This window comes from Colobus angolensis, unplaced genomic scaffold (genome assembly GCF_000951035.1).
Source record: "Colobus angolensis palliatus isolate OR3802 unplaced genomic scaffold, Cang.pa_1.0 Scaffold46, whole genome shotgun sequence".
NCBI classification, from domain to species: domain Eukaryota; kingdom Metazoa; phylum Chordata; class Mammalia; order Primates; family Cercopithecidae; genus Colobus; species Colobus angolensis.
Window position 1 is genome coordinate 7422622 of NW_012118043.1, and position 15610 is coordinate 7438231.

The window sequence follows — 15610 nt, forward strand, 5'->3', positions numbered from 1 at the left end:
TGGCTGTGCAATCACTGCTCACAGGTGAACCATGTAGCATATTATCTAGCTTTCCTTTCCTGCAATTTTTTGTTTTCCCTGGAGTCTATAATTGTCTTTTTTCCCCCTTTGCTTAATTTTCTGTGTACCTGTGATTAGTTCTCCCTGGACTTTGCTGGTTCTCCAGAGTTCCCGAAGATCTCCTTTCAGTTTGTTTAGTCTCCTTCAGACTGCACTGGTTTTCCTGTTCTCATCATGGATTTCCCCTCACTATCATGTTGGGGCTTCCTCTGCTTCTGTCCTGTTGGATCCATTGTTTCTTATACCCCTATCTCCTTTCCTGCTTTGCTCCCTCATTTTGGGAGAGCGCGCCCTTCAGCAGTTTCCTGAGAAAAGGGTTGTTAGTGGGAGATAAATTGTTTTGTGACTTTGAATATCTGAAAGTGCCATTGTTCTACCCTAAAACATATTCTATTCGACCATTTAACTGGTATAGAATTGTTGGAAGTAATTTTCTCTCAGAATTTTGAAGGCATTGTTCCATTGCCTTGTAGTTATTGTTTAAGTCTAAAGCCGTTTTTATTCCTCATTCTTAGTACATGACCTGGTTTTTCTCTGTGGAAACTTTCTGAATGTCGTCTCTGTTGTACTGAAATGTTATAATCATGGTAGGCCTTGGTAGGGATCAATTTTCATTAATCCTGCCAGTTATTAGATGAGTTTTTTTAATGGGAAACTTACGTCCTACATTTCTGAAAGATTTTCATGAATCGTTCTATGGTGATTTCCTTCCTTTGTTTTCTGTATTCTGTCTTTCTGGAATGGTTAATGTTGTATGTCCTGCACTGATTTTCCTATTCTCTTTTAAAATCTTATTGTTTATAGATAAAAGTTTCTCTTATCCTTCTACAGATATGAATGATATATTTTTGTTTTTAGATTTTGAAGTTTTCTCTTCCCCCTATATGGTATGCTTCCTTCAAGTTCCTTTTATTGCTTCATTTTGATCTCCATCTTTCCTATTAGTGATTTTCCTCAAGTATCTGATGTCCTTGGGCCCTCACTTAAGAGTGAAGGTACAAGAAACAGATCAGAAGGTCTGAATTTGTGGATGGGGCATATTGGGTTTGGACTTCACAGTATCTGGTGTGGTTGGCCCATTTGATTAGGGAGTCTCAATGTCAGTATCTTTAGCTAATGAATTTTTGATGACTTTCCATTTATGTAATGAATTTAACAATGTACTAGGCACTGTTTCTGCTGACATGTAGCCTTCATGGAGTTGACATTTTAGTATTTTGAAGTCTTTTCCCATGGGCTCAGTAGATTTTAGTGAAAAGCTCCCCAATCACCATCATTCTGGGGTCTCAATAGAAGATACCTTGGAGTCTCAGTATTTAATATTTCTTTGAGTCTCTGTATCCATTTTCATAATCTCCTATTTTCCTTTGATACTCTGTACTTCTTCCTCCAAGTACGCTTGGAATCTCCTAGTCTGGAGACTCTTTAGTTTGCCCTCTCCAAAGAATAAACCCGTCTTCTTTGTCAAGAGATGGGAGAGGGGAGCAGATCTAGAGTTTCTAAATGCTTTTAGGGCAATTTGTTTTCAGCACTACCATTCATGAGACACATTGGGTGTAAATCACATTGTTTCTATGCTGTTCTCACTCCTGATTTAGGATTTGTTTTCTCTGCTGTTTTAACAGAATGTTTATATTCCTCCACCAGCTTTCCAGCTTCCAAACTTTTGTTAGTTTCCTCTCCCTTTCTGTGTGTTGGGAGTTCGTGTCTTTAAAAAAAAAAAGTCCTTTTAGTGTGATTTTATTAGTAGTAGGGAATTAGCAGAAAACAAAAGTATATATATTTAGTCTGCCTTATTTCATCTGTTTTGCCCTTGGCTGTATCTGACTAGTTCCAGAGATCTTCCATCCTCCACTCTTGGGTTTTATGTTATCTATATCAATGTTAGTGAAGAAAAGTAACTCCGGTTATTTAGAATACCTTATTTACATCGTATTCATGGATGGATGGGGGCGGGGTGGCAGCCTGTATAAGCTAAGTTAAAACATTTCAAACTTGATGATAAAGCCACCCTGAAGATACAGCCAGACAGAACCCTAAAGCTGTCCAGCTTCTCAATCTTGACTATCCCGTAACTGAGCATTCCCTCTCAGTCTGGTGAAGAGGTCAACTATCCCTGAGCTTTCATTCTAACACATTACGTCCCTAGAGCGAAAAATGACCCCATCAGTACTGTTTGTCTTGAAGGAGAGGCTAATTTAATAATTATAATAGTTGATTTACAACAGTGGTCCCCAACCTTTTTGGCACCAGGGACCGGTTTCGTGGCAGACAGACAATTTTTCCACAGACGGAAGGGGGTGCATTTCAGGATCAAACTGTTCCATCTCAGATCACCAGGCATTAGAGTCTCATAAGGAGCACGGAACCTAGACCTACCACATGCACAGTTCACAACAGGGTTTACGCTCCTGTGAGAATCTAATGCCATCACAGATCTGACAGGAGGCAGAGTTTAGGTGGTAATGCTTGCTCACTCACCCACCCACTGCTTACCCCCTGCTGTGCGGCCCGATTCCTAACAGGCCACAGACCGGTTGGTTGGGAGACCCCTGGTTTAAAAGCTTGTTCTTAATGCCTTAATGAGCATGGGAAGGAAATTTTAGACTTCCTGTCTTTTGGATACTTGCTGATAAGCTGGACTTGAGACCAACAATAAAGGAATAGGTAATGACACCTGATTGGTGACTGGACCTGAATACACGATGTTTGCTATGACCTACAAATGATAGAAAGTTGGAAGGTTTTAATTTGACTCCCTTTTCTTTGCCTATTTACTGCTAATAGTTTTATGTGCAAAATGAAGGATTGGACTAGATGATCTCTGCTTCCCAGCCTAGTTGAGTAGATTACCAATAGCTAAGTCTACACTGCTGTGCCTAGTTTTCTTCTTTTGAAATGATTCTTGTTCAGTCCCAACTTTGCAAAATTCCTTTCTTTTTGACATATCTGTTTATATTTACATTTTCAGTTTTACTAGTTACTTGAGTTTAGCATTAGCAAGCTTCCATTATCCTAATAAACAGTAAGAATTCTGTCACTGAATATTTTATCTGCCAGGTTTGTTCTTACCAGTTACTTTAATGGCTCCTTAATTATTCCATCTTCTCATTAAATAGTGGGGTTTCTAGTTTGAGAGAGAAATGATTTTCTTTGTGAATGTGTGTACACTGTGTGTGTGTGTATATATAAAACATACATACATTTTTTATGCATAAATGACATATGTATGTAATTTTTAAAAATCTGTTTAGGGCTTCAAGCAGCAAGCTCTTACAGTATCCACAGATCCTGAGCATCGTTTTGAGCTTGCTCTTCAACTTGGAGAGTTAAAAATTGCATACCAGTTAGCAGTGGAAGCAGAGGTATGTACTAATTCATGATTTTTCATAACTGATGGAAAAGTCAGTAGGTACTTCTATGTGTTTGGTATAATGTTTTGTTATTAAAGTTTTCCCAAATGCAAATTAGTGGCTCATTTTGGTGAAGTTATTGTCTCTGGTATTTTTAAAAGATGTATTATGTTAAACTTTGCATAAATTGATTACATTGGAGATATTCTTAGCACTCTGTTTAAGAAAAATTGTTTTCATATCTTAAGTGAGATATATTTTGCAAGATAAGATGTAAAACAGTATGTAAACTAGTCTGGAAAGCCTAAGAGTACAGACATAGCAGTCATTTGCCAGAGTCTGAAACTAGCTAAAAATACATTGGTTTTGAAAAGGGGTTTTGAAAGACAGCCCAACCCCTTTGTCTTTTGGTATTGAATAGAGCAGGCAGTCAGAGGACAGTGCTGCCTTGGTGGCACTCACCTTGAGCAACAGATGCTCTTAGCACATCTGGTCTAAATGTTTGAGCTAAATGAGCTGTTCAGGGAGACTCAAGTGGGAGAAATGTTAATACCATTTTTGTAATGATATTTTTATAGATCTTTGTATATTGAGGCTCCCAATTGTGGTTTAAAACTAGCATTTGTTGGTAAATTAATTTCGGATGTGCAAAATAAATTTTAGCTATGTTAAGATCATCTAAACATGCAGCATTTTGAGTTTTGAAAAGCTACAAGTGAGACATTATTGTGAAATATTTAAAGACATAAACAGTTCTGTATGCTTTCAAAAAAGCATACTTGTTAAAATAATTGCAGTCTAATTACCTTAAAACTCCAGTGAGATGGTTTTACTTTTCCTGTGTAATTATAAGGTAAAATATAATGGGTTGATTATAATTATTCACACATCATTAAAATTGATTTGTTTAAATTCATTTTGTATATGTGAATAATTTCCATTTCCTGATTGTACATTTTAGCCATTCTTATTTTGATAGAGCCAACTTAAGCACAGCTCTCTCTATATATAAGTATCTTCCATTGTCCGCACAGTTAACAGAATAATGTTGGAAATGTAAATGCTTATTTCTAAAGATATTTTAACTTGGAAACCCTTTTCTTACAGTCAGAACAGAAGTGGAAACAACTTGCTGAACTTGCCATTAGTAAATGTCAGTTTGGCTTAGCCCAGGAGTGCCTGCACCATGCACAGGATTATGGGGGCCTGCTGCTTTTGGCCACTGCCTCTGGAAATGCTAATATGGTGAACAAGCTAGCAGAGGGTGCGGAGAGAGATGGCAAAAATAATGTGGCATTCATGAGCTACTTTTTACAGGGCAAGTGAGTATTATTTAAAAGATTAATTCTACACTGAGGATGGTTTTTGGAGAGGGATGTGAAGAATGAGCCCTAGAGAGAACTGATGAATGGCTAAATGGTGTTGAATAGACCGGGCAGTCAGAGGAGGACAGTGCTGCCTTGGTGGCACTCACCTTCAGCAAGAGATGCCTTTAGCACATCTGATCTAAATGTTTGAGCTAAATGAGCTGTTCAGGGAGGCTCAAGTGGGAGAAACGTTAAACACCTTTCTCAACAGTCCTGCCAGTTAATGGTGGAAGCATTTTATTTTATGATTGCAGCAGGCTATTGAGCTGCTGTAGTAGGTACCTGAAGGGCAGGTGATTTTACCCAAATTGGATAATTTTGATCCATTTATGGCAAGAAAAGGGGATAAGTATGCCAGCTACTTTTAGATTTGAACACACTATAAAGCATAAAGATGTCTTGTATTTTTAAGTCTGAGTTAGCATAAACCAAATTATTTGGACATTAGTTGGCAGTATTATGAAATAAAAAACAAAAGTATTCTTTTTTTTTTGTTTGAGATGAAGTCTCACTCTGTTGCCCAGGCTGGAGTGCAGTGGCATGATCTCGGCTAATTGCAGCCTTTGTCTCCCTGGTTCAAACCCTTCTCCTGCCTCAGCCTCCCAAGTAGCTGGGATTACAAGCATGTGCCACCACACCCGGCTTGGATTTTTAATTAGAGATGGAGTCTCACCATGTTGACCAGGCTGGTCTCAAACTCCTGACCTCAAGTGATCTGCCTGCCTCCTCCTCCCAAAGTGCTGGGATTATAGGTGTGAGCCACCGCACCTGGCCTGAAAGTATTCTTTAACCCTCCCCTACATACTGATTGTGTTTACAATCCCATACTTCGTCATGGAACTTTGAATGTGCACCCCATTGTATGTATGTGAATGTATTTATGAATTTATATGCCTGTAAGAATAGACCCCACTATTCCTTATCCATAATTCAAAAATCCAAAAATATTCTGAAAACATTTTATAACTGTTTTGATGGCAAGACCTGAGCTGAACTCTGTTTTCCTATTTTTAGTTGCTTTTATATCAACTTGGTACATTTTTACTGCATTTAACATTCCTGCGTAAGTACTGTTTGTGGCTTTTTCATGCTGAGGATGTGAGGTAATACATAGTATACATATGGTATCACCTTTCGAAAATCCAAGAAGTTCTGAATTCTGAAACACATTGTCCACTTCATAGAACTTGCACAGAAAAAAAAATGAAATTAAAATAGAAGAAAAAATAAGACTTTGGTATTCTGCTGGGCACAACTGGCTTGTCTGGCCCTTCCCATGTTGGAGACACTGCCCTATATATTTATCTTGTGGAACTGAATTTCTGCTGGCATATATCCTTACGGCTTTAATATTTGCTAATCTAACCTGCCTTAACTCCTCTTGAAAGGCCCCTTTAGGTTCTTAGGAATTACTAAAATTAAGTAGATTCAAAGTAGTCAGGAAAGCTGTCTTATCCCTCATACCCTTGGAGTGTGTTATGTAACAACCATTAAAAGACAAGTGACAAAAATGAGATGTATGCGTGAAAATTGGGGAGATTTTTGGCTTTGCAACACTAAATTTCCTTTCTTTATGTTAAGTACCATTATTATAGTGTTTATTCTTGGTAACAGTAACTTTCCTTTTTAATGTTTAGGGTTGATGCCTGCCTAGAGCTCTTGATTAGAACTGGACGGCTGCCAGAAGCTGCGTTCCTGGCCCGAACTTACTTACCCAGTCAGGTTTCAAGGTACAGATTTTTAATTTTAGGAAGAAATGTTTCCAATAAAAAGAGAGCAGACTTACTTAGTCTCTCTTCGGTTCCATGATGTCTATAATAGGGTAGTGAAACTCTGGAGAGAGAATCTCTCAAAAGTCAATCAGAAAGCAGCAGAATCCCTTGCTGATCCAACAGAGTATGAAAACCTATTCCCTGGATTAAAAGAAGCCTTTGTTGTGGAAGAATGGGTGAAGGAAACACATGCTGATCTGTGGCCAGCCAAACAGTACCCACTTGTCACGGTGAGTGGCCAGGATGTCAAGCTTCATTTATTGTAACTACAGGGTGGAAGTACATTCATGACTTCAGATTTTGAACTGCAGTAAATACTTTTTTTAAAATTAAGAGCTGATATCTGGGATTTAGGCCAAGTTCATAGGTAAATTATGATTTCAAAATATTTCATTTTATCATTGCTTTATTCTCTGATAGCCAAATGAAGAGAGAAATGTCATGGAAGAGGCAAAAGGCTTTCAGCCCTCAAGATCTACAGCTCAACAGGTCAGCAGAGTACTTCATGTGATAAATTTGGTGAGATGGTTCACTTTTAAACATCATCTCCCACTTCCTAATTCTGATCATCCTTCTCTTGGGGGAAAACTTTGTAAATTCCTGAGTAAATTCCCTTGTCTTCACATATATCTTCACTTGGAGTTTCAGGAACTTGATGGGAAACCTGCTTCTCCTACTCCAGTTATTGTGGCCTCCCACACAGCCAACAAAGAAGAAAAGGTAGGTCAGACATCATACTCAAACCTCCCTCTACCCCATCCTCCTCCCCATCAATATTTGGAGAATACATAGGCCTCTGTGGTTTAAGTGACAGAATCAAGTTTCAGAGCAGGGGCTTTGAAATGGGAAGATGCTTTTCTTGACTATTAAGAAAATTTTAGTTCCCACTTTGGATCATGAACCCACGGATAACTTCCCTTTAACAGTACTGTAAAACTTAATTACCCTCTTTTGTTTGCAGAGTTTACTCGAACTAGAAGTAGATTTGGATAATTTGGAATTAGAAGATATTGACACAACAGATATCAATCTGGATGAAGATATTTTGGATGATTGACTGTAATGCTTTCCATTTACCTGACTAAAAAGATTATTATTATATATAGGTATTGATTGCTACCCTGACCACAGTGCTTCGGACTATGAGACATTTCTTACATTTTTATATATAAATACTGTGGACCACTGGGAGCATAATGCCCACATCATCTTAAGAAGAGTTTATGTGCAGCATTTAAATCACTGTGTTTTCTTTGTTAACTAAAACAGACATGGGCTTTGATTTTTTTCATACTATGAGACCGTATCTCATAAAACCTTTTGAATTAATGGAAGATACTTTTGTTTCCTTTCTCAGTAATGAAAACAGGCTTCTAGTTTTAGAAGGCTGAGCCAAAACTACACCTTGCCTAGGGATCAGCCCCACTCTCTTTTCTTTGCATAACTAAATCTGCATTTTCAAATGCTGTCAATCACATTTTTCTTAGAGCTGAATATCCATGCTGTAATTCTCTAAACCCTTTTTCTTGACCTCATTGCATCATTCCACAGGTCTTGCCCCAATTTTATCTAGCAGCTACCCATTTCTGGAGTCAGGATGTGAAACCTGTTCCTCTGACCTCATTAAGCTGGGGTCTGTCTAAATTACCGTCTATCCTATTTGGTAACACACACAAAAAAAACATACTTTTTAACTGTATACTCATCTAACATGATTCAAAAAATTCATAACCAGGCACTCAAATATCCTTGTAGCCTAGAAAAGTGAGTAGGGTAACAATTTTTGCTTTCTAGGGAGAACTACAAATTGATACCTTTTAATCTGGCCATTTTTTAACGTTTAGCTCAATATTAACAGAGAAATGTAGTCAGTATGTAGTAAAATAAATGTATTTTTAAAATCTTTTTAGGAAGCTGCAGAATGGCGACTGAGTGCTTCTTGATAAGTTTGCAGTGTTAGTTCTATATAGGCTCCGTTCTGTGCTTCTGTTTTTGCAAAGACCTGTTTAAATTAAAAAGTAAAGTTTTAAAACAATAGGACATATGCTATTTATAAACTTTTTCAGTTTTAAGACATCATTAGCATTTCTGTAGTAGCAAAGAGTCCTACTTAAAAAGGTCTTTCAAATTTCACAATTTTTCCCCTGATTATACACTAATAAACACACATGGACAGAAAAACAATACCCAACACATTTCAAGTAATACTAATTCTAAACACCAGAAGTATCCAATTAAGACCCTGACATTGTATTAATATTAATACGTCCTGCTAGATCAAAACAAAAACCATTAGGTTAGAGAGAAATCTGGAGGCTAAGAGTTACCAAACTGATTTTTCACTTTAAAGAATATTTTCTCCAAAAACATTGTACTTTATCAGGTTCATAAAGAAAATCAGTACTGTGGTTTCTCTCTACTCTTCCTAGGATGTCATCACAGGTCATTGTTTCCTTAGTAAAACTTACAACTGTTTTGCAGCATGCAAACAGTATTACCAGGATAGAAGCCAGTTCCACAAAACCACGTATATTCTGAGTATTAGAAGAGATGAAATTATACAATCTTCTCCCCTTCCCTTCCTGAAAAAATCATCTCAACTCAGTATTTACAGATAAATGTATATAAGCCCATGGTTTTGAGAGGTGTGCAGCTCCAAAATGACGGACAGGACAACTAAGGCTTGGTGATATACAAGCATCACACTCTCCACTTCTTGACACATGCCCATTTCCCCCGATGTGATGTGACCACACAAAGACAGGAAGCTGCTCTGGGGGACGTGTGCTACTTAGTCCTCTACCCTGTCCTGCTGGTGACTTGAACACCTCAGACGCAGCTCAGCCCTTCCAGTGCTCCAAAGAACAAGGGGGCTGCTCCCTGCACTGTTGGAACTTCTCTGGACTCCAGCTGCTAGCACCACATCACTCAACCTACTTTACTGTACTCTAACCCCCTCCCCTGTTTCTGTTGTCCAGGCTGAAGAAATAGGGGGACAAATCATACTGATGTTTTCAAGACCACAGATGTCCCATATTCACAAATCTGTTTAGTTACCATTAATTATGACTCAATTCTGAATTTTTCCCAACTCCATTACTACCACAAAACAACCAATATGGAAAAAAAAACTTTACCTTGATTAAATTTATTCCCTCAGCAGCCTGATCCTTGGCCTCTTGAGCCGACTGGCCGTCTGGATGGAGTATGTGATACAGCTGGACCAAGCTGGTTGCATCATCGATTCTGAGAACGAAAGGGTTTAATGTTATCTAGGGGTTTTCTTCATTTGATTCACAGTCCTGTAAAAGTGTGTGCCAACTTCAAACTACATTTCAGACTTTCCTCAGGCTGGGGGGTATTGGGGAAGGACCTTCACTTTTACAGTTTCAAAAGCATTTTCGGGAAAATTGACTAATTTAGGCCTCACACCAACTCCGTGAGGCAGGTAGGGCAGGAGTCACTGCAGGAAGTGTCCAATTTATGAAAGTGAATATATTCCAAATGTGGCTATATTCTTTTTGGAAAAGAGCATCATTTCTCACAGAAACAACATTCCTAATGGTAGATTATTTCCACGCCAGCTCACTTCACCAGCATGTAATAGTCTAACCCAACTCAGAGGACAGAAATACAGCTTCATCCCACATAAGCAGGAGGGTGGTGGTCACAGGGGACTCAAAGTCACTTGCCTCTAAGTGACATCTGCTAACAGAGACAAATGCCTCTACAAGAGCCCCCCTAAGGTTCCAAGGAAAGACTTTCAGGCCACTAGACTATTCACAGGAATGGATTAGTAAAATAACTAGCATCCTAGTGAAGCAAATTTGAAATCATACACACACATCAGACAAAAAGGAAAATTGGGTTCTACATCAGTAATCTGTCTAACTTCAGCATGACACAACTACCAATGAAAAAGCCAGAACGAGAATTCAGTTATTCTGGTTTATACTTCTCAGAAATGTATAAACAATTTTTATCAACATTAAAACTTTCCTAGCAAAACCAAACAATCACTTCTCACACAGCTGACACTTTCCCACCATTTGCCATCTCATCACTGGAAGGCATATAAAAATAACATGCAAAATGCTTGTGCTCTTGAGGCTCTGCTATATACACTAAGTGAACTACTGGCTTCCAGTTGGGAATGGAGGGCTGAGGACACCCTAATATAGTGCTTCCGCAGCTAGCACTCTGCAGCCTTCCCTATGTTCCCCTTACCTGAGCTGAGGGATGAAGGGCAGGGTGACAGTGGGAGTAAGTATAGAATTCCTCAAGCCTTGGAAGCCTTAGAGAAATGCTCTGGGCTTATCCTGAGGCTCATGTACCCTAAAGGCCATCTCTTGGGAAAACAGAGCTGTTGGTATAGTAAAGCTTTTCAGGGGGGGAAAAATAAAAAATGTTCATTACAAATCTATTGTGCTTGTTATAATCTAACAAAGTCTACTAAATGTAGCAATGAAATGTCTCCCCAATAAAAAATTAAAATTCCCTTTGGAGCTTAGGCGTGTGGCCTTATAAACAGCTTAACTGGATTGCTACCTGTTGGTATGTTCAGGGCTTCATTAGGTTCATGCTGAAGTATAATGCAATTTAAATTTAGCTTAACACCCCACCCATACTTCAAGAGCAAATAAATTATATTTCAAAAAGATTTTAAAAGAATCTCAATATAAAAACTAACAGTGGGACTTGAGTCTGAATAAATGTGTGCAGAATCCTAATTCTTGCCTGAGCTTCATTCAGTGAGGATATGCACCCTCTACCGTCCAGCCTGGGATTTGCAGTAAGCTCACTGATCTGTTCAGAATGACCACAGGAGGGCCTTTACCTAGGAACAGCAGGAAAAGCTAAGTACCCAAACTTCCCTCCCAGTAAGCATGAATTGCTTCAGATGTAAAGCTTACATGTGATGAGTTATATCACTATAATATCATTTATTAATACACCCCAGTAAGAACTTTAATTTTCAAACATTTCTGTATTGCTCTAATTTTTTATAAGAACATACTGTTTTAATAATAAAACAACTTCAGAATGATTAAACTCAAGAAACTTTATAAGTGGAAAATTCATTCACAGGAGATAATGCACATGAAGGCAAGTCACTTGAGCATCCCCATCACCACAGCCCCAATTATGGGGTATGAAGGTGTATTTCTGCCCTCTGATTATATTGCACTACATATGCTGGTGAAATGGGCATTAGGAATGTTGTTTCTATGAGACATGATGCCCTTTTTCCAAGTATGGGCTGTATTTTATTCTGAAGATAAGTTCTGTGGAACTTTCAGTTCTACATGCCTTACCTTTGTGTATATGGTTTGTATTACATGTTGGGATACTCTGGGAGTCAAAAACTAACAGTCTGAAGGTGGCAATAATCTCAAAACTGTCCTGTAGTTCAGACTTTTGAGTCCAGCAAGGGCTTTCTGTAGAAAGTTGATCTTCTTAACTACAGCCATGCTACTTCCTTGTCATTTTGGCCTTCCTAAATCAACTGATAGAAAGATGCTCAAAAACTATTTTCTCTTCAGTTTTATTACAAGTTGTATTATTATTTCCAGCTAGAAGCCTGGGAGCACGCCAGCTTCATGCTAAAATACAACAGATTTTTTTTGTTTCACGCTACTCGGAAAAGCAGCTTTTTTGATGCCTTAAAAATCTTGTAAAAGCAAGGGTATCAAAAGTATTTTCATAAGTTAAAGGATGGTGTTTACTGAAAAGCCCTAGAAATAGTTCTACCAGAAAATAACCACAGAGCTTATTTCTACTTCTTTATATTTCCTATTTAATCCTCCTTTCAGAATCTGGAAAGTTCACCAACCTAGGAGCATTGGTGACCTCAGGGTAAGTTATTATTGAGGGTTTACAGTACAGATCCAAAGCCACTTACTCTTTCAAGAGTCTAGCACTGTTTTTATGAAAGCAAAAACTAGGAGAGCTAGGTTATACTAAAAGAAAAAATCCATAAACTGAGGTAAGCAAGCACTAGACAGTACACTGTTATCACTGGAAAAATACCATAGCTTAAATACAGATGAACTGTTAGAGCAATAAGAATGATTCTTTCACTTACTAAGATCATACTTACAAATCTCTCTGAATCTGGTCAATCAGCAACCCATCAATCTTTTTATTATTTACAAAATACCACACCATTCCACCAAAGTATCTTGTTGAACGTAAAAGGTCATATTTTCCGTGTTTATCTATATCTTCATAGGTCTTGTGATGAACCTATCCACATAAAATGCAACTTTTCAGAAACATGAACATAAAAAGAAGTATGCAGCATTATTCAACGTACACTGATTAGCATGAGTGCTGCCCAAGCAAGTAAAACCACGTCTACTTACAGTTGCCTCCATATCATTAACCAATAGGTATAATTTAAACCATTGCTAGTACAACCCACCTTAGGGGGGAAGGAGGATTCTACTGAGAAAGAATTTTGGCCAGGCACGGTGTCTCATGCCTGTAATCCCAACACTTTGGGAGGCTGAGGTGGGAGGACTACTTGAGCAGTCCTCATCTCGAGGAAAATTTTTTAAAAAATTAGTTGGGCATGGTAGGCCACGGAATAAGACCCTGTCTTTAAAAAAATAAAAAAGAGAAGAATTTGTCTAAATGACAGCAAGTCTGTGCCTTCTCTACTGTAGAAGTATGTGGCAGCCTGGAGCAAGATACCAAACATTTATAGCCATATTAATTACTTTTTGGCAGGCCAACTATAATTTATTAATTATGCATATAGAGACCAATTATGCATATAGAGACCACTGGAAATAATGTAGGGCCCATTTCTTGGTCACTATTGGAGAAAATAAATCAAGAATATCTTTTCACTACTCTCCCTTTCCCCTATCCCTCCCATCAACTACCCTATTCTACCAGCTAGCCCATTCCATCTTACTAAAAGTCCTTCAGTCCTCCTTCCAGATTGATCTTAAATGAAGGTTCTGATGGGGGCATTCCTCTGTTCAAAAGGCTTTCAAAAGTCTGCTGACTGAATTCCAGATTCCTCAGCCTCGCATCTGAGGTCACCTATGATGTGGCTGCACCCACCTTCCTAGCTTAATCTTGAATCACTTCCCTACATATACACGGCATATACAAGCAAACCAGATCACTAGCCGTTTCTGAAGCCTCCTTTTTTCCTGCCTGTTGCTTATACTGTTTTCTCTACCTGAAACACCTCACCCAACTCCACCTGCCACAACATTTCCTGCACTTCTAGAACCCTCCTTAACACCCCTATGAAGGCTTTCTTCAAAGAATTTGTAATCTTCTCTTAATGTCTAGCATTTTAGGCCTGAAGAGATAATTATCTGTATACATACTAGCACCTTTCCCCACAGCCATATCTGGACTGCTGGCTTTGGCACAGCATACCCTATCCTAGTTTGTGGCATCACCTATATGCCCAAAACAATACCTTACATATAGAAGGTACTAATGAATACTTACTGAGCTGTAAGACAAACACACTGTACTTTGGGAAAAGTTTAGTAAATAATTTGATTCCTATATGGTAAACTTTTTAAAAGAGAACAGACTTTGTCATCAAACTTGGGTTATCAAACTACCCTACCACTTAGTAGCTATGCAACTTTCAGCAAGCTACTTAACTCTACAAGCTTAAATTCCCTCATCTTTAATCAAGGGTGGTTGTGATGATAAAATACATATCTGGCACACATCTGTACTTAACAGATTTTCAGGTATTTCTCTTCCCTTTCCCCTGTATCAAAACTTATAATCAAATTCGTTGAGCTAGATTAAAAATCAGACTCATAACCATACTTAAGCCTACATTTTAGAAACTAAAATACACTCACCTTGATATACTCAGCGGAATCTGGCTCAAACTGGGCAAAGCAGAGATTGAGGACATCAACATGCCTGTCCTGACTATACATAGTCTAAAAACCACACAGCAGAGTTAGCATCACATGAGAACACTGAATTTCAGCACCTGTCCTAATGCCATGACAGGCCTGCCCACCCACATACTGGCCACTCTGTGCTCATGAAGAAGCATAAAGAAATAACACAGGCTTTGTAATTGTTACACCTAGATTCAAATTCCAGCTAAGCCAATTAGGAGAGAACCCTAGTACAATCCATCTTAGGTGGGAAGGAGGATTCTATTAAGAAAGAAGTCAGCTGGGTGTGGTGGCTCACACCTGTAATCCCAGCACTTTGGGAGGCGGAGGGGGGTGAATCATGAGGTCAGGAGATCGAGACCAGCCTGGCCAACATGGTGAAACCCCGTCTCTACTAAAAATAGAAAAATTAGCCGGATGTGGTGGCGGGCACCTGCAATCCCAGCTACTCGGGAGGCTGAGGCAGGGGAATCGCTTGAGACTGGAAGGCAGAGGCTGCAGTGAGCTGAGATCCCGCCACTGCACTCCAGCCTGGGCGAAAGGAGCGAAACTCTGTCTCAAAAAAAAAAAAAAAAGAAAGAAGTCAAGTTACCATTAGAAATGTTTCTCTGGATCGAGGCACAAAGCCAACTGGTTCTACAAATAAATCGCCACCACTGGCTCTAAAATATAAAACCTAAGTCACCTTACCCTAAGATTTTCTTCCTTGAAAATTATTGGTGTCAAAACTTTACGACCTTCTTTTGGGAAATAAATTTGTATCATCCGGTCCCGTTCTTCCCAAGAGGCTTTGCGTAGTGTGCCACTTGGTTCTCTAACGACAATAAAACGCTCCTAAAATAGAAAAACATAATCAAGGATGCGTTTGTGAGGACTTATTTTTATTTCCTGTGTCCCACTAAGGCCATTATAAGAATAATTTGCAATCAACAATATAAAATGCAATCATGCATATGAGTTCAATGATAATTTTAAACCTCAAAGACTTGGCAAGGTTTGATACTTCCTTCACTAATCACTGCTGTGCATCTGACAATCAGAAATCTAAAATGAAAGTATTCAGTAAGTACCAACTATGGTGCTAACGTGAGTTCGATACAAAAAAAGCTAAGCTGAGATTCATCTATATGCATTTTAGAGGAAAGAAGTGCTATGACCTTTCC

The 15610-nt window shown here is 38.6% G+C and overlaps 2 protein-coding genes across 6 annotated transcripts in view; one reads left to right on the forward strand and one right to left on the reverse strand.

Annotated features, from left to right (window-relative positions):
* Positions 1 to 8015, forward strand: part of COPB2 (coatomer protein complex, subunit beta 2 (beta prime)) — a 32174-nt gene extending 24159 nt beyond the window's left edge. For all 4 annotated transcript variants that reach the window (XM_011958123.1, XM_011958124.1, XM_011958125.1 and 1 more), the window contains exons 16-22: positions 3315 to 3425; positions 4521 to 4735; positions 6418 to 6510; positions 6602 to 6782; positions 6973 to 7041; positions 7201 to 7272; positions 7514 to 8015. In XM_011958123.1, the coding sequence (XP_011813513.1) occupies positions 3315 to 3425; positions 4521 to 4735; positions 6418 to 6510; positions 6602 to 6782; positions 6973 to 7041; positions 7201 to 7272; positions 7514 to 7609 (837 nt within the window). In that variant the 3' untranslated portion in view covers positions 7610 to 8015. The remainder of the gene's footprint in view (positions 1 to 3314; positions 3426 to 4520; positions 4736 to 6417; positions 6511 to 6601; positions 6783 to 6972; positions 7042 to 7200; positions 7273 to 7513) is intronic.
* Positions 8016 to 8343: 328 nt separating this feature from the next.
* MRPS22 (mitochondrial ribosomal protein S22) overlaps positions 8344 to 15610 on the reverse strand; it is a 331159-nt gene continuing 323892 nt past the window's right edge. The window contains exons 4-8 of one of the 2 annotated variants that reach the window (XM_011958122.1): positions 15138 to 15281; positions 14400 to 14483; positions 12653 to 12798; positions 9690 to 9798; positions 8344 to 8554 (exon numbers count right to left, since the gene is read on the reverse strand). In XM_011958122.1, the coding sequence (XP_011813512.1) occupies positions 8459 to 8554; positions 9690 to 9798; positions 12653 to 12798; positions 14400 to 14483; positions 15138 to 15281 (579 nt within the window). In that variant the 3' untranslated portion in view covers positions 8344 to 8458. The remainder of the gene's footprint in view (positions 8555 to 9689; positions 9799 to 12652; positions 12799 to 14399; positions 14484 to 15137; positions 15282 to 15610) is intronic. The other variant, XM_011958121.1, reaches the window with a different exon arrangement.